Raw genomic sequence first — 22,145 nt, 5'->3', positions numbered from 1 at the left:
AAAACCAAGACATGTGATCTGACAATGAGGAAAATGTGTTAATGTGGGCTCTGTTGCAGATTATTGCTGGCCCAGGTGTGCCTGACTCTCTTTAAGAATCATGTGCAAAACAAAGGCCCAGGCAGAGGCCTTTGCTTTCTCCAGAATCAGTCATGCATGCCTGTGACAAACGCTCTTCTAAAGGTGTACACTTTCCATCCATAATTCCCCACTTTGGCCCCTTGGGGGTTTTATGGGGCATGGAGCATCTTCAGTGCTGAAACTGATATGAACACTGACAAATGCCACCTTGCTCCTGTGTTTTAGGGCACGTAGGGGCGCCTCTGCCCTGCAATCATATCAAGCTCGTTGATGTCGAGGAACTGAACTATTGGACCTGCAAAGGAGAGGGAGAGGTAAACTTAAGGATCTAATCACTCATGACTGTGGATGCTACATGTAGTGAGTAAAAACAAATGAACAAACAAACAAAAACAGTGGGAATGGAATTATTTTCCTTCCACTTTGTATATAATGTCATTTTAAATTACTGATTAATTTGACTCAACTGAATTTAGCATCTCCTCTCCTGTTTATGAGGCTGCCAACCCCCAATGCTGGGACTGAGCTGGCCTAAATCAAGAGTTGGAATTCCCAAACTTTTTTTTACTGATTAATTTGACTCAACTGAATTTAGCATCTCCTCTCCTGTTTATGAGGCTGCCAACTCCCAATGCTGGGACTGAGCTGGCCTAAATCAAGAGTTGGAATTCCCAAACTTTTTTAAACATCAATTTTTTCCCCTAACTGTGTCATGGCCTGCTGCTGTGTAATCTGTCCCAGCAGAAACATAACCGTGGACACATAGGCTAGATGGGGTGGATAGGGCTGGCCTGTACTAATTCATTCCATGGGAGTGGGTGGGAAAGCTGACTGCCTGGTAATGAAGCAGAGAACCCAAGCATCGCTGGTAGAATCAGCCAGCCATCAATATCTGTGATGAGGCCAAACGGAACGTCACAAAGCAGCATGTGGCCAAGGCCAGGAGGCTCCTGAGGAAGAAGAGATGGCAGAGGCCTGTGGTGGCCAGGACAGGGAGGAAAGGTGGGGAGGATGCTGCTTGAGAGAAAGCAGGAGACAGTTCAGACACCAGGTGGCTGGCTGTTCTTTATCCTCTATTTCCATCACCTCAATTTCCACGGTGACTTTCTTGATGGATAGTGTACCTTATTCTCCATATGCCTGGTGACAGCCTCCCATGGCTGAATTTCTTATGCTGTAGCTGAAAAAAGTGTTTGTCCCCACAGATATGTGTGAGAGGACCAAATGTGTTCAAAGGCTACTTGAAAGATCAGGACAGGACAAAAGAGGCCCTGGACTGCGAAGGCTGGCTTCACACTGGAGACATCGGGAAATGGCTGCCGGTAAGTATGTTGGGAACTGTGGAGCCCCAGACATTTTGGTGGTGGGAGGGTATGTGATATGGTTCACTGAGGCAGGAGTCTTCTCCATATCTTCCCTGACAGTCATTTAAGAACACTGGGGGATTGGGAGGCTCTCCCTGGCCTGGCCCCAGAGCTTCCTCTTTCCTCTCCTTCTGACAAGGGTGATGAGGGACCAGTGCAGCAGGGTACAGCTGGGGTTTCAGAGAACAACTCCTTATCCTTAACTGTTTCCAGAAAAAGACCTGACTGTGTGTGGGATCCGATGGTGGAGGAGGAGCAGGGGGTATACATCTCTGGGAGATCTGAGAAGGGCAGGGCCTGCAAGCCTGTGGATGCTGGCCCCCCAGTTGAGAGGTGGTGTGAGCAGAGAGAAAAGCCTGAAGCCGAGTGGAGGATGCCTGAGTTCTTTTGGTTCTGTCAGCAGTTGCTCTGTAACCTTGAGCAAAGCCTTGTCCCTCTCTTGGGCCCCACACTGATTCACACACAGAATGAGGGAGCAAGACCTCATGGCATTCTTTGGCTGTGGCCCCCAACTTTTAGCCAAAACCAGTTTGCCTCATTCTCTCATTTTTAAAATGGGAATAATAACGTAGCTTACTTCTACAGTTATTGTTGTGAGGAGCAAATGAGATTACACCTGTAAAGCATTTAGCACATGCCTGGCACACTTAGATGAATGTTTTGACCAGGGAAATGCTCTGCACTGACACCGGGACCCTTGCCTGATGCAGCCTCCCCCCGCACACACACCAGGAACCACTCATGTGTCTCTGGGAAGTTGCTAAGGTTTGGGTTGGACATTTTGAGAAGATGTTGAGTTTATCAGGCATGTGAATGATGTTAAGCCCTCCAGGGGCCCTGTGGCTAGTGAGCCAATTTGCCCCTGCTTTGATCTGTGTGCTTCACTTTGAGAGACCCTCATGCCTGTGGCAGACAAGGATGTACCCCCAGTGTGTGTCCTGGGCCAGGGACTCTGCTCAGGGAAGGCATATATCTTCAGATAGTTCCCAGTGTGATGGTAAGAGCTGGGGACACACTCATCTGGAGAGAGGCAGAGGAAGTCAGGCATCTTCTGGGTCTGAGTCTCCTGGGGAGAAGAGAGAATGGGAAGGACAACCAAAGCAGGGTAATAGCACATGCTGAGGTGTGAGGCAAGCAGTTCCAACTGAAGGCCCACGGTATCACGGGGAGAGGCCAGAGAGGTCAGGGGGCCCTCGACACCTGCAGAGAGTGGACTGTCCTGTCAGCTAGGGAAGCTTAGGCTTCATGGCCCCTTTCAAGGCCCTGCGCTTTTTATATTATTTTTCTTCAAGAAAGCCCTCAAAATTGCAAAAGCTTGAAGCCCCACAAACCCTGGATCTGCTGCTAGTGTCCTATAATTTGAATGAAACCACCCCCATGCAGGGTATTATGAGAAGCAAATAAATTAATCCACGCGAAGCACCTAGTGTTGTGCTCGAACACAAAGCCTAAGACAGCAGGCAGGCAGTCTGTGGGAATCAATTGTTTAAATTATTATTACTTAAAAATGGTTGTTGAAACATAATTAAAATTGTTATTGCAGCTATTGAGAGAAATACTTATTCTTTCTATATTTCCCATGTAAAGAAAATCATGCATTCTTGGCATAAATTCAACTTAACCATGATGTGACTTTTTAATATTATTTTTCTAAAAATTATGTTTGGATTTCCATTTATATTCATAAATGAGATTAATCTGTAACTTTCCTTTTATGTACTACTGTTATGGTTTTGGTGTCAACTTATTGAATGAGTTGGTGAGTGGTTTTTTGGTTTTATTTTTCCTGTTGTCTGGAAGAGTATGTGATGTTTGAATGATCTGTTCTTGAAATTTAGGTAGAGATCATCTATTGAAACGTTTGCACTGAAACATTTTATTACTATTCTGAAATAGTATTAGATAGAACAAGGAAAATGCATAGTCTTCTGATCCAGAAAGATGTGGGTTCAAATTCTGGTTCCCCCACCTCCTAGCTGTGTGGCTTTGGAGGAGTTAACTTACCTCTCTGATCCTCATTTTCCTCATCTGTGAAACAGTTGACAACACCTAACTCATGGAGTACCATGAGGACCAAAGAAGCTACTGTAGGGAAAGCTCCTGATATCTAGCCTGGGTTTTGAGCAAAACGGGGCCTGCTTGTTTTTCTCTTCTGGAGATATTGCTCTGGCTCTAGTGGATCAAACAGATGGAGTGATTACAGAGGGTATGCAAAAGTCCAGTCAGGAAGTGGTTTTCATGGGAGGAGGATGCAGATGTGAGAGGGATTTATGAGTGACAACAGATGAGCCTGACTGCTAGAGATCCCAGGAGAGGCAAACCGCAAGGCCATCTCCTGGTGATGGGCTTCCTCTGGGGTGTGTTGCTTCCTGCGGGACAATCGGCCTGGTTCTGACGGTAGTTATGTTCTGGGTCTGAAGTCCGTGCAGATGTCTGGCTGGGAGCTCAGACAGATTTGGGAGTGGCCAGTGTGAAGAGACAATGGTGGCTACCTCAAGGGCTTCCTCTGGGGTGTGTTGCTTCCTGCGGGACAATCGGCCTGGTTCTGACGGTAGTTATGTACTGGGTCTGAAGTCCGTGCAGATGTCTGGCTGGGAGCTCAGATAGATTTGGGAGTGGCCAGTGTGAAGAGACAATGGTGGCTACCTCAAGATGCGCTGTTGGTGGAGGTGAGGAAAGCGTAACATTCAAGGGTTGAGCCAAAGGAGAGAGGCCCACCTCATCACCTCGGAAACTCACACAAGTCGAGGGGAGTCAGGGACGTGAACAGGAGTCCTGGAGGCCAGTGGCACCAGCACTCACTGCCCAAGGGAGTGGCTGGCCTGCTGCAGAGGTCCTGGAGGGGCCAGGGCTCCTAGTGCCATCTGGCTTGTTAGGTGGGAGTCACAGTTGCTGGAGTCTCTGCCGGATCTGTGCTATATGTAGAGATATGGGGAGACTGCTCTTTGGGGGTGAGGGCAGTAGTGGGGCAAGAGGCCTGAGTGTTGTCTAAGGGAGCCAATCTGAAGATACTGGTGAGAAAAAGGACAGCCGGAGCAAGGGCCTGGGCAAGATGGGAGCCCTGGTGGAAGGTAGGTGGGCCTCTGAGGAGGAGGAGGGGGTGAAGAGGGGTGGAAGGAGGGCATGCTGGAGTGGGAGGGTTAACTGCTGAGGGGAAAGGACACGGGTGCTCAGGGCCTAGCAGAGCTTGGATGTCACCAGCCTGTGGTGCACAGTGTCTCTCTCTGGCCACACAGAAGCTCCATAAGTGCAGAGACAACAGATGGAGGAGCAGAGTAGGATGGGGTCTGCCGAATGGAGTAAGGCAGGGGTGAAGGGCTCACTTTTGGAGTGAGGGGCTCAGGCTTGGGAGTGACATCTTCTTATGAGGCTGTTTGTCCAACTCCACAGGCAGGAACTCTTAAAATTATTGATCGGAAAAAGCACATATTTAAACTTGCTCAGGGAGAATATGTTGCACCTGAGAAGATTGAGAACATCTACATCCGGAGCCAGCCTGTGGCGCAAATCTACGTCCATGGGGACAGCTTAAAGGTGAGGTCCCTGTGCTTCAGCCCTCCCACACATACTGGGCCCACTGAAAAATCCAGATTAAACATTAATCTCCAATAAGACACCAGGATTCTTTTATGCATTTTAAAACATGAGAGAAAATTCCTTTTTCATGAATGAAAATCATGTTGCTGAAACAATTTTAAAATGGTCTGGAAATCCTGGGCAATGTGTTTTGGTTCATAGAATTTGGATCATAGATTGTTTTTGATTAGCATCCTAAAGATGTGCTGATTTAAGATTGGCATGAGAATCAAAGGTACATGTCAATCTAACTTTACTGATTCTTAATGTCCTTAAACATCCTTTTATTTATTTATTTATTTTTACAAAGTTAGGGGAATATATTAGAAAAGGAAGGCAAGAATGTGTGATATATTGATGGAAATATTTTATAACATATGAACAAATGTTTCACAAGTGTATACTTATTTTTAGAAAAGGGTGGAGTCTGAGAATTTTAATGCTAAACCACAAATAATCACTTTAAAAGGTTTTGTCATGACTGTGTTTTCCTTTGGTGGGCATTGCAGGCCTTTTTGGTGGGCATTGTTGTGCCTGACCCTGAAGTCATGCCCTCCTGGGCCCAGAAGAGAGGAATTGAAGGGACATATGCAGAGCTCTGCACTAGTAAGGTCAGTATTTTGGGGCTGTTTCCTAAAATGTTGCCACGTTTTATGATTCCACATAATGAGGACAGAAAAACCGTAGGCCAGTGAAATCTGAACATGTAGGTAATTTCTAAAATTAGTTTATACACAGTAGGAATCCTAAACCAGAGACTTGTCCTTTTAGTATTATTGAAGAAACTTATATTTCTTCTTAGAAGGTGTGACAAGCTATTGGATTTTACAGCCAGGAGACATCAGAAAGCTTACCCAGCCCTGTTGTTTTGCAGCTTGGAGGAGAGTCCAGGGAGGGAGGTGACTTGCCCAAGGCCACACAGCTGGTTAACAGCAGAGCCAGATGTGAGCACAGGCTTTCTGACTCGCTGGCCATTCTCTTTCCAAGTGTGAAGTGGATTTGGGTTTACTGGACTTAGAGAGATAGTCATGGAATTGAAAAAGTAACAGAATTCTTCCTGCTTAGAGCATTAGACACTCACACCTGCCTGAAGCCATCTTCTGGCACACTTGGGGTTCTGTGGAGGAAAATCCACATGCTCTGATGCAGTGTCAGCCCCTTGAGTCACAGGGTCCACTTCTCAGCACAGCCATAGACCCTGCCTCTCCCTCTGAGCTCTGGGCTCACCTGGGTGTGGCAGGACTCACCAGGCCAACCCAAAAGCCGGTTTTAAAAAAATTGAGTGGTTCCCTAGCCTGCTCATGGTCACTCCTTTGGCCATTTCCATCACTTACTTGCCTGATGAGAGGAGATTGGCAGGCTGCCAGGGAGCCAATGTCTCTGTTGGTGGATGGGGGTGCAGGGAAGCACATATTGGCACAACTGGCAGTGGTGCTTTACTCAAAGTGTGTTGTTTCTTCTACCTACATTTTTAAGTGTGTTCTTGTTGTAATTTTATTCTTATGGTTTGATTTAGGAGCTGAAGAAAGCCATTTTGGAAGATATGGTGAGATTAGGAAAAGAGAGCGGACTCCATTCTTTTGAACAGGTAACTGTTACTTTTCCATACTCATTATATCCCTTTAGGCAGTGATGAAAATTAAATTAACTCATGACAACTGTGACCTAGATTCCTTACCCTTCATGATGCGGGCCACCAGCAGGCTGTGTACCAACAGACCCCTGAAGGCCTGTTTCACGCTGACTCTGCAACAGCATGCTTCCTGAACTGAAATAGGTCATATTTCAAGTGAGACTGTGCTCGTTGCCTTTATATCATAAACATTCATGAGGCTGAAATAGTACCCTAGCTGTCACTAGCAGATCGTGTTTACATATCTCCCTAGCTGCCTGCAATACTGAAGACCAGAGTCCCATCTTATTTTTATTTTTATGGGGACTGCCTTCTTGGCTGCAGTGGGCAAGCTTACTTGCCAGAAGGACATTGGAAAGATTAGGCTCCTTGCGCCAGTGATCTGTCAGCGCAGCATACCCTCTACAAAGAAGAGGAAACAAAGAATGTGTTGGGAGAGGACACAGCAGTCCTCTAAGACATTTTGTCTTTGCAAGGTTGGTTCTTAACTGAGTTCATAAGCATACTTGGTCCTACTTACATATACCATTTACACATCCTCTTTTGTCAAAAATTCAAAGAGAAAAATATTAATATATTGATTTTTAAATTTTCCTTGCATAGGTCCTAGAAAAAAAGAGGATCCTGGGGAAAAAAAATTCCTTGTATAAACAATCACAATAATTCATTGAACTTGTTAAGAGAACAGATATGATGTTGATGGGGGTGGAAAAGGGAAGAGGAAGGGGGAAAAAGGAATTAATTGGTAAAGGGCCACAAAAATCAACTACATTGTATAATGATAAATTAAAAAAAATAAAATAAATAAATAAAATTTCAGGGCTTTTATGAGCTAGCTGTTAAACATAGCCATTATTAAAAGTTAAATTATATAGACATAAAAAAATTTCTTTGTATTTGAACAAGGCTTATGGGGCCGGCCCGGTGGCGCACTGCTACAGTGCACCGCTTGGGAGCCCAGCGGCGCTCCCGCCGAGGGTTCAGATCCCACATACAGACCAGCCGCTCACTGGCTGAGCGAGGTGCGGGTGCAGTACTGAGGGTTGCGATCCCGTTGCCGGTCCCGGTCCGGTACGGGTGCGACACTGAGGGTTGTGATCCGTTGCCAGTCACAAAAAAAAAAAAAAAAATGAACAAGGCTTATGAGAATTTTTAAGTTTTGTATGTTCATTTGATAATAACCTAAAGATTTTAAAACCATTTTTAAATATAAAACTCTTGCAGCATTTTAATTGCAGTTAACAAACATTTCTACAGATTAAGATTTTAATCTCTTAAAAACAAGAAAATCTAAACGTAGTTTTAGGGTCTGAGAGTATTGTTTTTCTTTTGAAATAGATGTTACATTAGTCCAGTTTGAGAAACACTGCTTTACCCTCATACATCAGTATGTTTTAGGTCAATTGAGGCCTTGATATATAAATCATTATTTTAAAAAATTATAAAATCTGAGGGCCCGCCCGGTGGCGCACTGCTACAGTGCGCCGCTTGGGAGCGTGGCGGCGCTCCCGCCGAGGGTTCGGATCCCACATACAGACCGGTTCCCGCTCACTGGCTGAGCGAGGTGCGGGTGCAGCACCGAGGGTTGCGATCCCGTTGCCGGTCCCGGTCCGGTACGGGCGCGACACTGAGGGTTGCGATCGGTTGCCGGACACGAAAAAAGACAAAAAAAAAAAAATTATAAAATCTGAGGCATTCAGGAAAGTTACATTTATCTTTCTGAATGAAGACCCTGGTGGGGTCTTCATTAATAATTATTTAATTTTCCAAATTTGCTAGAATTGACTTCATTGCCCTTCCTTAATGGAGAGTTGTGTGACTGGATCATATATGATCATGTAGGGCAGGGGCCACAAGTAAATTGTCACAGACCTGGTTGGTCTGGGCCTGCATGGTTATTTGAAGGTCTGGCCTTGAGCAGACTGGGGACATCCTGGAGGCTTCACAAGGCCTACACGCCCCCTGCTGGTGTTGTGATGTGTGAGTTGCCCCAGGGCACACAGAGAATTTTGATATCCAGATTCCTCTTCACGGGGAAAAAAAATACCAACTCTTCAGATTATGCTTAAGAGGGACCTTAGGTTAAGTTTCCAGTGTGAACTGTTGCTCTGGTTAAAGCTTTTACTAAGAGGAGATGTGTTCTTGACTTTCCACATGCTTTAAGTAGAGTTTCTGCTGTAATAATCTGCCATCACCATGGTAACCTCAAATACAGGGAAGTCACGTGGCATCCCAGAGGCCTTTAGTTTTATTGCCAAGGCTGTCACCTTCTGATTTTCTCTGTTCTCATTCTCCTCTTTGTTGGTCTGTGGCATCCTCCCCTCCTCAGCCAGTGCATGCTCTCAGCTGACCACAGGAAAGCAAAAACCAGGCCTCGTGCCTGAGTAGGGTGTGCTCCCAGTAGTGCACCAAAGCTCAACTTAAATTATTTCAGTTATCCATAATACACTGTCAAAAATGAATAGTCAGTTAAAGCTTAACTCTTATTAACACACACACACAAATATTCAAGTTCATAGTTTAAGTCATTCAACAAAAGCTTTAGGAGTTCAGACTTACTGGGATGGGTTGATCTGAATTAAACTTTGAATTAGAAAAAAAAATGAAGTCATTTAATTTCCAGAAAAAGACGATTCCTAGAACTAGGCCAACCAATATTAATTTATGGAGATCTTTGGAAGATATATTTTAATGAGTAAATAAGCATTTAAAATAATTTTATCGGTAATTAAAATATGTAGGTGACTGAGAAGTACTCAAGCATATTTAACTATGATTTAACCATTTTCTTATCATTTATATGCCCTATTAATTTGCGTAGGCAATATACGTGAACTTTGACACTTGATAGATGTTTCAAATTCTGACTAGTGAAGCCCTCATTAAAAGTCTACAAGCAATATTGTGTTAAAGTGTTTAACTGAGTAATACCATTGAAAAACATAAAATACTATGTTTCATCAAAATTATGAAAAGTTCATACTTTTATGAGTTGGCATAAATTGACACTTTTGAGGTATTTTGTTCCAATGCAATAAAGTGTTACAGTGTTTCTAAATTTTAAAAAACCTTACAGAATCTTTTTTCAATGACAAGAATGTAGTGTGAGGAAAGGAAACTGACATGAAGCAGGTCCTTCTTTCCTCAACAAAAGCTTTGCTTATTAAAAATTGGAAAACCAGTTTTATGTGGTGTGTTTGGCATACAGGGAGAATAAGTATTCTCATATCTTTTTCTTATAAGTTCAAAATTGGAGAGTTTGGTTTTATGAGAAAATTTATAACTACAGAAAATGAAAATGTGTATTGATTCACTTCTGGAAAATACTAAAGGTTTGGGGCCCACAGTTAAGGTCAGTGTTAGTTAAACAACTGGTTTGACTCATTTTTTTCCACTTAGTGATGAGATGAGCAGGTCAGATAGGTATTTTTTTTTTTTCCTTTTTGTCTTTTTTCGTGACCGGCAACAGATCGCAACCCTCAGTGTCGCACCCGTACCGGACCGGGACCGGCAACGGGATCGCAACCCTCGGTGTTGCGCCCACACCTTGCTCAGCCAGTGAGCGGCCGGTCTGTATGTGGGATCTGAACCCTCGGCGGGAGCGCCGCTGCGCTCCCAAGCGGCGCACTGTAGCAGTGCGCCACCGGGCTGGCCCCAGATAGGTATTTTTATGGGCAAATCTAAATTGACCCAGGGCTGTAGGTCAGACTAGAGCAAGGACAGACAGCCTGGCAGCAGTGCTGTGCTCACCTGCTCACTAAAGGACTGAACGGTGAGCCAAGAGTAGGCAGCCATATTGCTTGGCCTTCTGCAAAGCTGTATTTAATGATATAGCCTCTTTTCAGGGAGAACTATTTTGTAGACAGCCACATGGAACTGAAGATGTTCCACTCAGCCTTTTAGGTTTGCTACAGGTTGCTGGTTTGACAGGTATTCAAAATCTGTTCGACATACTGATTTCCTTTGATGCATTTCTTTCTTCCTAAGATCATAATGTTTTCTTTTCCATTCTACTTACCATCTAAATAGCATTGCGTAGCTCTCCCTATGGAATTCATATTCCCTGTACTGTATTTTTTGTAGCTTCTGCTTGTTGCTACCAGATTTTCAAATGTGTTCACCCCAAGTCCCTGTACTGAACATAGACTCCTGCCCCAACTACAGAATGTTTTCCACGTGCTGTTAGGAACACAGAAAAGCTGAAACTAGGCTGCAAGTACACTGTAGAAATTATATCTTGGTATTCACATCTCCTTTTTAAAATTATGTTATTAATTTCTTTAACACAAGAAGATGGGTAAATGGTTTGCCTTACCAAAGTCTTTTATGTGACACTGTTTCTATCATAAGAGAAGTTCCTTTAAAAAAGTTAAGGATATTAGCACTGTCAATTTTTCGGTTTTTCATTTTGACAGTAAATGAGTTACTACACCAGTAAATCACTGACTCTATGATTAAATTTGATTTATATTGTGTTAATATTTTCTTCAAGCTAATTAATTTTGTCATCAAACAGTGATTTCCAAGCTTGTTTAAGTAGAACTTAGATGACATCATCTATGAAAGTTGAGCATGTACAAAACATAACATCAGTGTTGCTCCGATTGGTTTGGGGCTTGAGCCAGAGCCCCTCCAACCATCCCCCCTGCCCGCCACAACCACCTCACCTCATCCCTCCTCCACTCCACCTCCATGGACCTCAGCCTCTCTCCCACCTCAACCCACCGACCTCATCTCCACCCCTCCCCTATCTCTCTATACCCCGCTTCCACATCACCCCTAGCAGTAGCCTCTGCAGATCCCCTAGTTCTCAGTGCACTATGGTTTGAAAGCTTCTCCCTTGGGACCTGTTTCCAATGAATTTGGATCTCCTAGGGTGGTTTATTTTTGATAATGACAAATTAGGAAAAAAATATGTTCCATAGGGTACAAAGGACAGCAGCTCTAGTCCTTACCAAATCCTTGCTTCTGTGAATATCAAGCACACTGAGAGAGTTTTTAAATGAAACACTTTTTGAAAGAACCTTAACTAATTTTGAAAAACTTGATGATACCACTCTTTAGCCAAGAGCCTCAGATTTCTAGCTATTTAAATTGAGTATTGGGCCGGCCCAGTGGCGCACTGGATAAGTGCGCCGCTTGGGAAGCGCGGCAGCGCTCCCGCCCGAGGGTTCGGATCCCACATACAGACCGGTTCCCCCTCACTGGCTGAGCGAGGCACGGGAGCAACACCGAGGGTTGCAGTCCTGTTGCCGGTCCCCGGTCCGGTACGGGGGCAACACTGAGGGTTGCGATCCGTTGCCGGACACGGAAAAAGACAAAAGACAAAAGACAAAAAAAAAAAAAAAAATTGAGTATCCAAGTAGAAATCTTTTCAATATGTGAAGTGAAGTTGAGGCAGCTACCTATAATGCTAGCTGCAGTTTTAGCTTAAAGTGCCCCACATCCCTAATATACATAAATCCCTTAAAATGCTATCCTCGTTATGGAAATAAGCTACTCTAAGGCAAAAGCGAACCCTTTATCTGGACAATTTTTTTAAGAGACAAAGATGAATCTGATTTATTAATGCTATGCTCATTTGAAAGCTTTCACATTTTAAAACAACAAATATGTGTTAAAAATACCAGGATTTGTTAGAATTTTTCTTAAAGGCTTTTTAAAAATTTGTAAGTATAGCCATTTTAGAGGCCTTTGTATATCAAATTTTTGACCTGAAAAATTGGTGAATGTAATGAGTTTTCTGACCAAAGAATTCTTTGTCATCTCAAAAAACCACCTGCCAAAATACTAAACTGTTAGTATCAGAGATTCTGAAAACAATCATTGAATGTTGAATTTTTACATCTGCTTACATACACTGATTTTTAAAATAAGTTATTTCTGGATTGTGTCCACTGATTTTATGAACAGTTCTCCTATGATAGCAGCTTCTGACCATAGTGACCTCTCACTTTTCTTCTGGCTTTTGTGACCCACACTCTGGTTACTTTCTACTTTTCAAGTCGCTCCTTCTCTGTCTCAAATCCAGGCTGCAGCTCTTTCCTCCAGACCAATACATCCAATGTAGAAAGACCACTTGGCTGTCTCAGGAGCATTTCAAACTTAATGCGAATGCTTGATCTTCCCATCTCCAAAAAATCTTTCTGCTGCTCCTCTAGTTTTTGACATCTTAGTAGCTTCCCAAGCAGAAACCTAGAGCCATTCTTATCTCTCTTTCTTTACCACTTATCCACAGCAATTGCTACATCTTGTTCTTTCTACCCCTAGAGTCTATTTCCATCTCTACAGCTAACTTCATAGCCCAAATCACCATCATTCTTGCCTATTAGCTGATCTTCCAGCTTCCACTCTTGCCCCACTTCAGTCCATTCTTAACAGAGTAATCTTGCCAAAGAGCCTTTCTGGTTCTATATCTTACTGTTTAAAAATTGTTTAAAGAATCATGTCCAAACTCTCTAGCTAGGTATATTGATCCTTTATAGTTTGGCCACAGTCTGTCTCTCCAACGCCATCTCTTTCTTCTTCATTTGTGCCGTATACTTCAGCCCACACTTGTAATGTCCCAGATATGCTTTGGCACATGTTTCCTCTGCATAGAGCACCCTCCTCTCCTCAGGCCGTATAGCAATCACTGTCCCTCCCTCTTGCTATCTTTATCTGGCTAAAGTCTACCTATCCTTCAAAGTTCGACTCCAACATCCCTTTTCAATGAGTCCTGCCTAAGCTTGGGTTAGGTGGTATATCAGAAATGCATTCAGCTCTAACAGAAAAACCTGACTCACAGTGTCTTATACACATTGGTTGGTTCCCCACTCCCTCACCCCCTCACATAAGAAGTTGGCTTATCACCTCATGGTTACAAGGTAGCTGCTACGGCTTTGGACATTGCCCACATTCAAGGGAGTAGGAAGGGAGAGTGGGTGGAGATAGCCATGTCTGAACCTTTTATTAGGAAAGCAAAAACTTTCCCTTCTCTTTAGCCAAAAATGGGTCTCATGGCTATCCCCTAGCTGCAAGGAAGGCTGGGAAATCAGGGAGCAGGACTGTCATGATTGACACAGACTCTTTTGGCCCCAAACCAAGTCAGGTTTCTATTAGCATGGAAGAAGTGGGGAGTGGGTACTAGGGAAGCAACTGACTCCTCTGCCTACCACAGGTGGCCCTCTCTGTGCTTGTCCCCATAATTATAGTATCATAATGGAGCATCTTGTCATTAGATTGTAAGCCCCATGTGATTAGGGACTGTATCTTCTTCTTCTTTGCATCCCTGATGCCCAGCACTATGACACACAGTAGTTGCTCAATAAATATCAATTACACAAAACAAGTGAAAGTATATGTGTATTTAACACATATATTTTGAATTGGTTTTTTAAAGTCTGTATTACAGCAATTCATAACCCTGTTCACTACTTGATGGTATGGGTGTAATATATCAACAAAATCATTAAATTTGGTCCCTGTTGTCAATCAGGATACAATTTCTTAGAGAAAGTGTCACTCCAGGATTCAGCCCAAGCCCAGATCATATAATTCTTAAAGAATTGACTGTGACCCTTTCTGCTGAAGTCCCATGTGGGAGGAGCCTGTCCGGGCCCTCTTAGATCAGTCCCTCTGTCCTCTCTGGGTCCCATTCAGCCCTGCAAAGAGACTGTATGAGGAGGCCTAGGATTTGCCTCATCGGAAATAAGCAATGTGAATACTAGTCTGATCCCTCCATTCCCCCCTCTGATAGATTTGATAAAATTCCATCGCAGAACATTTTTTTTTTAACTTGGACCGATCATGTCCTCCCCAGAATGTATATTCCTCCTATAAGTGGTACTATCTCTATGCAGCCATCCAAACCAGAAACCTAGTGGTCCTCAAGGCTGCCTCCTTCTTCACTACATCTTGCCAATTTATGTCTGAATCATTCTTAGAACTGCTTACTTGTCTCTGTTTCTGTCTCTGCTACTAAGTGTAGGCCCTGATCTTCTCTCCCGTAGACTGGCCAAATCCTTCTGGTTAGTTTCCCTGCTTCCAATCTTAACTTGCTCAAAAAACATCTTCCTATTTTTCTTGGAGCGATCTTTCTAAAATGTGTACTCAGCCATGCCATTGCCCCGTTGAGTACCTTCAGTACCTTTGTTCATTTACCTTCAGAATAAAGTTTGAACTCCTTCATAAACTGCCCCATCCACCACTTCAACTTTATCCCTCACATCCTTTACCTCCTATTTTATGTAACAACAACAAGAAACCACTTAGATTTCCCTTATCATCCTTCATTTCTCATGCCCATAACTTTGTTCTTGGGGTTGCCTCTGCCTATAACGCCCATCTCCACCTACATATTCCCCTTTGCTGCTTAACTATTACTCATTCTTTAACATTCACCTGATTTGGGAAGTCTTCCCTGACTGCTCCTTCCTCTTCCCTATCATAACATCATCCTGTGAATACCATACTAACAATTTGGTGTCTCTCTCTCCTGGATGCGAATGTGCACTCCCTGAGGGCAGGGGAATTCATGATTCCTCTTTGTATCTTCAGTGGATGGCACAGAGTAAGCAACCAATTCCTTTCTGTTGACTAGCTAAACGACTGAGTAGGAAGGAAAGAAGGTGGCTTTTAGACATGTCAAATGGGCTGAAATGTTATTAACATAATTTTGACTCAGCACAGTGTTTGTATATCAATATCTCTCTTCCCGTATGCCTGTTTACTTTTGCCATGTATGCTGTAAATGCTGTGTTCTATTCCTGTTAAAGATGTATTCTGCATTTGGTTTTTAGGTTAAAGCCATTCACATCCATTCTGAAATGTTCTCAGTTCAAAATGGCTTGCTGACACCAACACTAAAGGCTAAGAGACCTGAGCTGAGAGAGTACTTCAAAAAACAAATAGAAGAGCTTTACTCAATCTCCATGTGAAGTTCAAGGAAAGTTCTTCTCAGTATGATGGACTGTGTAGCAATATTATAATTATTCTTGAAAGTAAAGAATCAAAATGACACAGCTGAAAATGAATAAGCACCTGATTTTATGACTGAGGCTTTTCCTGTCCCAAGAGATCTTTAACAATATTTTCTCTATCATCACCAAGTACACTTTATTTTTATTAAAATGTAGTGAGCTGCTAAAAATATCACAAATGGCAATGTAAAAGATCAAGACATTTTCTCAAGAACTGTGTACCACTAAAAGTAATATATGCTCAATGTTCACAGAACTATTAAACATAAGGAAAAGCATAACTGATATATTGTACTTAATTATTTGTGGAATAGTAACCAGATGCAGCGAATATCTAGGCAATGTGGACTACCTCATTCAATAATCAATTGTCAAAATCACAATTAAATCAGACTTAAAAAACTAAAACTAGGTGTACAGAATCATGCTAAAACAAAACATAACACATTCTACATAACTTCACATTCTTTAAACATGACAATCCTTATTGATGTGAAAAAGGTTTTCTTTCTGATTTTTACTTTTTTTCATGAAAAATGCAAATTCAGATATTCTTAAATGCTATATTTATATAACTCACAAAGATCTTTCAATACATTTCTCATTTATTAAGATCATTAAACTATTCAGGAACTACCTAGAAAAAGTGTAATGTAAAATTATTCAAGGATATGCATATATTCATGGACTTGCCATAAGGAATTACAAAAGATGTCATTGACTCTAAAATGAATGGACCCTGGTGGGAAGACTTGGAAGAAGAAACTCAGAGTTATTTCTCAGGGTGGGCAGCAATTAATGTACCTATGTTCCTCGCTGAGGTCGTCCAGTCTTTCATTCTCACTATGTCCATGCCAGGCCTGAGAATCTCAATATGGCAGTACTTCTGAACAACTTCACTTTCTTTCAGTAAGACTATCCAGGCAGGATGGGGGAAGAAGGATGTTATTTCCAAAGAAAATAATTTTTCAACAACATAATTTTGAAGACCCTCTTCAAAATGTCCCTAGAAAACTTTATAAGTCAATCATAGAGAAATATCTCCTAATGGCATGATTTCATTCCTAAAATCTTTAAATGCTCCTAAGTTTAACCATGAAAACCTCCTTTCTTGCATTATGTATTTAGACACGCTCTGTACATGGGTGCCAACAATTTCATATAATTAAAGCCCAGTTACTATGGACAGCAATCAAGTTCCAAGCTATGGACTGTGCATCTGGAGAAAGCATGGTCCCTAGGAAAGTTTTTCTTCTGTAGAGACAGGACTCTGAAAGCATATGAACAATTCATATGAAATTCATGTGTTAATTCAAAATATATGTGCTCATTGTTCACAGTCCAGAAGCTCCTTTCTCCTGAAAGAAGGTCCAAACTGTTTGTAAATAAATACTGTCAGTTAAAAACTGCATAATCACATGGGCCTTCTGTGATCACATGGGCATCAATGATTACACACTTATATTTCAGTCTTGTCAAAAGTGGATCATAGCTTCATTTGATATACTTATCTAGTCTGTTACATATTCCTTGGGCATATTCTCTCTGAAGACCCACTGCTGCACTTATAAATTTGACATTTGATAAATGAGCTAGTTCTATACACATTAATTTTTAAAGGCATTTAATACTTAAAATGTCCAAGGCCATGTCTGTATAGCATTAGTTTTTTTTTTATGTTTAATATGTATTTGAGGGCCGGCCCGGTGGCGCACTGCACTAGTGCGCCGCTTGGGAAGTGCGGCAGTGCTCCCGCCAAGGGTTCGGATCCCACATACAGACCGGTTCCCGCTCACTGGCTGAGCGAGGCGCGGGGGCAACACCGAGGGTTGTGATCCCGTTGCCGGTCCCGGTCCGGTACGGGGGCGACACTGAGGGTTGTGATCCATTGCCGGACACGGAAAAAGACAAAAAAAAAATATATATGTATTTGACTAATTAAAAATAAAAATTGTTATCCGAATTGGACATTCATACTATTTCAAGGGCAGGTAGCTTCACATTTAAAAGAAAAAGTTGTTTCCCATTGTCCTTCTAGTTGACTAAAATTTCACATTTGGTTTTGATTCCAAAAGAAATTTGAAAAATATAAACAAATAACTTAAAACGTATTTTTATTTTATTTATATCTCATAGTAGTTGAATATGATTGATTATGGACAACATAAGATTTCTTCTTTTTTTTCACTTAAAAGGTTTTATGTTTCTACTAACTTCCCAATCTGTGTGGTAATCATCACACTTGGGCCAATAAATGGCTTAGTGCACATGTGCAGAGAAAAGTAAACAGTGGACCCTAAATATATTGCATGTACACTTATCTATTCCTCTGTTAAACTCCACTTAATTTTTGTAATAAAGGAGAAATTTTAAAATATGTATTAAAGTAAAAATCCTTCTTGCTTCAGATTTCCCAACTTTATTTTGAAGGGAAAAAAGTTTGTGTTTCTCTTCAACCAATATAGAAAAAGGCTATGTACTTAAAGATGGTCACATTCATACTGGGCATTGGATCTTACTGAGATATAACAGAGACTGTTCCTTAAGCATAAATATGTTCTTAAAAGTTTGGCCTTTTTACCTGTTTCTTCATTCAAATGTAATTCTCATATTTTATAAACTAAACCTGTTGTGTATATTTTAAAATACACTAAATCTTTTTTCCTTTTTTCATAAAAGATGTCTTTATGTAGTATCGAGACTTTCCCTCCAGATGGGAGAGGAGACTCTGACCAGGTGTAGTATGTAGGCCTAGCTTCATGCATTAGGAACTCCCAAACTCAGAATTCCAGAGATTAAACATACTGTGTCTCCCTCACATAAGTCACTCTTTCATTTTACATTTAGGTAAAACTGCAAGCATGAGAAATAATAGAACTTTCCATTAGGATTTTTACAATCAGGTAGTGTTTTAGCAACTTTAAATCAGCACTTAATTTGATTGTATTGCCCATCAAAGAACCAATAATCTTTTATTTTTCTGCAGTAAAGAAAATGAATTATTCTTTATTTTCCAAGTGTATAAAGCACAAATGTGATATAGTTATTTAAAATTCAAAATACTATAAAATGAATGTAAAGAATGGAAAAATGTATTTTTGCATGAAAACAGACTATTTACAAACTTGCTCAATATCTCAGGAAAAAAAAGAATGAATAATCATGTGTAAAATTGGTGAACTGTAAGTTGACTGTATTTTCTTGCCAATTGTTATTTTAAGGAAGAATTTATATGAAGAAAAAGGATCCTAGTAGTCTGAATTTTCTCTCAAGTATGCTACATAGTCTTTTCTATGGATCTACAATTAACTGCAGTAAGAATGGGATTAGCATTCAAGTAAGGACAAAAACCCAAATGAGAAACTCTTCAGTTAGAACACATTTAACGGTTGTAAGATAAAGGCAATAGATACTTAGAATACAAGGATTTCTAAACCTGTTCCCAAACAGAAAGGGGGTGGACAGTGGCTTTCAAACATTCATTTTACTGATTATTTTAAATTTCCTTTTTAAGTCATCGCAAAGATTGCATGGGGGAAAAATGGATATTTTTTGAAGAATTGCTTACTGTACTTTCAATTTTTAAAAATTGAGGGGATTAAAATATTACTTTTAAATATGCATAAAAGTATCTTAACTGTAATTATATTTTCAGTTGCTTTGTTATAATAGCATGCATATCAAACAAAATGCATTTATGACAACTTTTGTAAAAAATAAAGATTTTTCATTTCTCAAAGTTGCTTATAATTACTATTTTATATATTTATATGACATAATCCCCTGATGTTACTATATCGGTAATCATCAATCATAGTTAGTTCTTGTGATAAACATAGTATCAAGCTACATTACCAATCAGCATACTATATATCCTTTACTCTACATCCTCTGTAAGATTCCCCAAGCTCCAAAAACTTATGGTACACCCAGAGAGGCTCTCCTTTGCCCAGAGAACTCTTGCTATTGGAATTCTTGCTATCAAGTGTGTCCTGGATTTAAATCATTTGTACACTTTCAGAATAACAAATAACTGTATTCAAATTTTCCATCATGATAGTCTTTAAAACAATATTTCTGTAATGTCTTTTACTCATTTAAAGATTAATGGGTACAATTTCTTAAAATGGCACATTCCGCTGTGTTTAAGTTATATAGATTCTGCCTTCTCCATGTATTTGTTATCCTCCACCCCTCTCTATTCTCACAGCTATTAGTGTAGTTTGGGTCACCCTCACCCCTTGTTTGTCAAGTTACAGTGCTTTCTTAACTAGTCACGTTTCCACCGCAGCTTCCCCAAATTTCACCAGCCACATTTCAGCCAGTGCAATCTTTCTAAATTGAAAATCTGGTCATGCCACTTTCCTGCTTAATATTCCTTTGATGAATTCCCATACTTTTCAGTATAAAGTTCAGACTCTCTGGTTGGGCACACAAGGACGAATATCTCTTCTCCTGCCCCTCCCCCATGGAGCCTTGGCTCCAATCATACCACTTACTTTTTGTAGTGCCCTAAAAGCATTTTGCTTTCCTGTGCCTTTGCACATACAGTTCCCTTTTCCTAGGATGCTCTTACCTTTTCCTTATCTAACTCTTACCATTCATTTCTGAAAACTCAGCCTCAAGCGTACTTTTCTCTGAGAAGCTTCCCACATTGTTGACTGATTGATGGTCCTTCTACTCCACCCCACTCAGACTGTGAGTTGCAGAAGGTCTGGCCCATAGCAGATGAGCAATGTCTATTGAAGGAAAATCCCCTTGGCCCTTTTGATCATATGTTGCATAACATTAAGACTACAATACCCAAAGTTACATTTCATCTGTCATTGTGATTTATTCCATTCTTGTCAACTTGTCAACTAAGTAAAAATAGACTGGTTTCGAGTTGGACTCCTAAAGCTCATGGATAGCACCACAAACTAAGCTGCTCAATGGGTTACTCTATAAGAAAATATTAGAAAGATTTTCTTTTGGCTCCTGGCGATCCCAAACCCACCAACTGGCTGTTTTCCAAAAAGCTTTCCTCAGAAATCTCTTTGAAATTTGGAATTCGTTTTCTCATGGAAGTTAGTATCTCCATGACTGTCCCAAACCTACTCAAACCTACCATGTGTTGAACTGGAACACTGACAGTAGAATTCTGGATCTAGATGTGAGAGCGGTACAATGGGGACATGGAATAAGTTCAATTTAATACTCACGACTAAATACTTGTACAGGCATTTGTGTATTGGGGGATGGAGTAGGGGGAGATAGAAAGATAATCAAGTTTGAGATGTCTCTTCCCTACCTCATCCTTTTGTAGGGGACACATTTCCTTCCCCTTTTATAGTCTGTTAGTGAAATTTTAAACAGACCAAGCCTTTCTCTAGTCCCTACCCCTCACCTTGCTACCAAGGGCTTCAAGCTCCTCTCCTTGTTCTACCTATCTCTTTTCCAGCCATGTGTTAAGAGGAATGGGAGCATGACATGCACACTAGCCAAATGCCAGGACAGCCATGCCACCTATGTCAACCGTCTGCCTTAATGAGCTTCCCAAGGCTGTGGTTTCCTCAGCTGCAAAATGAGAGGGAAACTAGATTATCTCTAAGGATCCTTTTGTCTAAAAAAATCACGGCAAAGTTTATTTCAAGTTTTGAAACCCTATGAATTCACTCCCATAAATCTTTACTTAATTGCACTTCAGTGAATGTTATTCAGTATAGTGAGACAGAGTTCTACAGAATAGGACCACCAAAGGTCAGATCAGCTTTTGGTTTAACCTGTTATCTTTTTCCAGTTTCTCTCATTTCTGGGCCTAGGGCATTTCCAAGTTATTTCACAACATACTCCAATGGGAAAGAAGGGAGCCTCAAGACCTGGCTTGTAAACTTTTATGGTTGTGACTAAAAAAAGGATGTTGAAATATGATAATCACTTTATACTGCAGCAAACCTGTGAGATCCTTGACTGAAGGACCATTTCTGATTCACCTCTGTATCCTCAGGAACTACCACAGTGCTTAACACAGAGTAAGGTACTCAGTAAATATTGATTCAGTGACTCTAAGCACCCTAACCAGGTAAGAATGTCTACCCTCTGTTATTTACAAAGTAAGGTTTTGATGATTAATTATATATTAAATTGATTGTCATGTTTCTATCAGATTTTAAGTAAAAAATTCAGAGTGAGTTTATTATGAGTATATTGTGTATGTGTGCTTATATGCACACACACAATATTGGGGTATCATAGAAAAATCTTTCAGCTTTTCATAATTTCATCTCTACAAGCTGCATTTTTTTAATGTTGTGAAATGTTGCCATTTTTTAGAATAAGAAGATGGTTATTGTTATATCCATAATATGTTAATCAGATGTAGCCAGATGGTTCAACCTGGGTATACAGAAAGTGAGGTCATTCCTATGTCTCTGGTTGGCAGAGCAGAAGAGTCAGCCCCGGGGCACTAGGATGGAGCCCCTGTAGAATCCTCCACCTTGACCACAAGGATACCTAGATGTTCAGGAGGTGGCTCCTGCCACAGGCTAAGGG

The 22,145-nt window shown here is 41.2% G+C and overlaps 1 protein-coding gene across 5 annotated transcripts in view; it reads left to right on the top strand.

Moving 5' to 3' along the window:
- ACSL6 (acyl-CoA synthetase long-chain family member 6) overlaps positions 1-17,020 on the top strand; it is a 66,299-nt gene extending 49,279 nt beyond the window's left edge. For all 5 annotated transcript variants that reach the window (XM_008572173.1, XM_008572172.1, XM_008572175.1 and 2 more), the window contains exons 16-21: positions 307-395; positions 1,287-1,403; positions 4,836-4,979; positions 5,531-5,632; positions 6,538-6,609; positions 15,435-17,020. In XM_008572173.1, coding sequence (XP_008570395.1) covers positions 307-395; positions 1,287-1,403; positions 4,836-4,979; positions 5,531-5,632; positions 6,538-6,609; positions 15,435-15,572 — 662 coding nt within the window. In that variant the 3' untranslated portion in view covers positions 15,573-17,020. The remainder of the gene's footprint in view (positions 1-306; positions 396-1,286; positions 1,404-4,835; positions 4,980-5,530; positions 5,633-6,537; positions 6,610-15,434) is intronic.
- Positions 17,021-22,145: the final 5,125 nt, after the last annotated feature.

This window comes from Galeopterus variegatus, unplaced genomic scaffold, assembly GCF_000696425.1.
Source record: "Galeopterus variegatus unplaced genomic scaffold, G_variegatus-3.0.2 Scaffold762, whole genome shotgun sequence".
Taxonomy (NCBI): Eukaryota; Metazoa; Chordata; class Mammalia; order Dermoptera; family Cynocephalidae; genus Galeopterus; species Galeopterus variegatus.
This window is presented reverse-complemented; position numbering and strand designations above follow the sequence as displayed.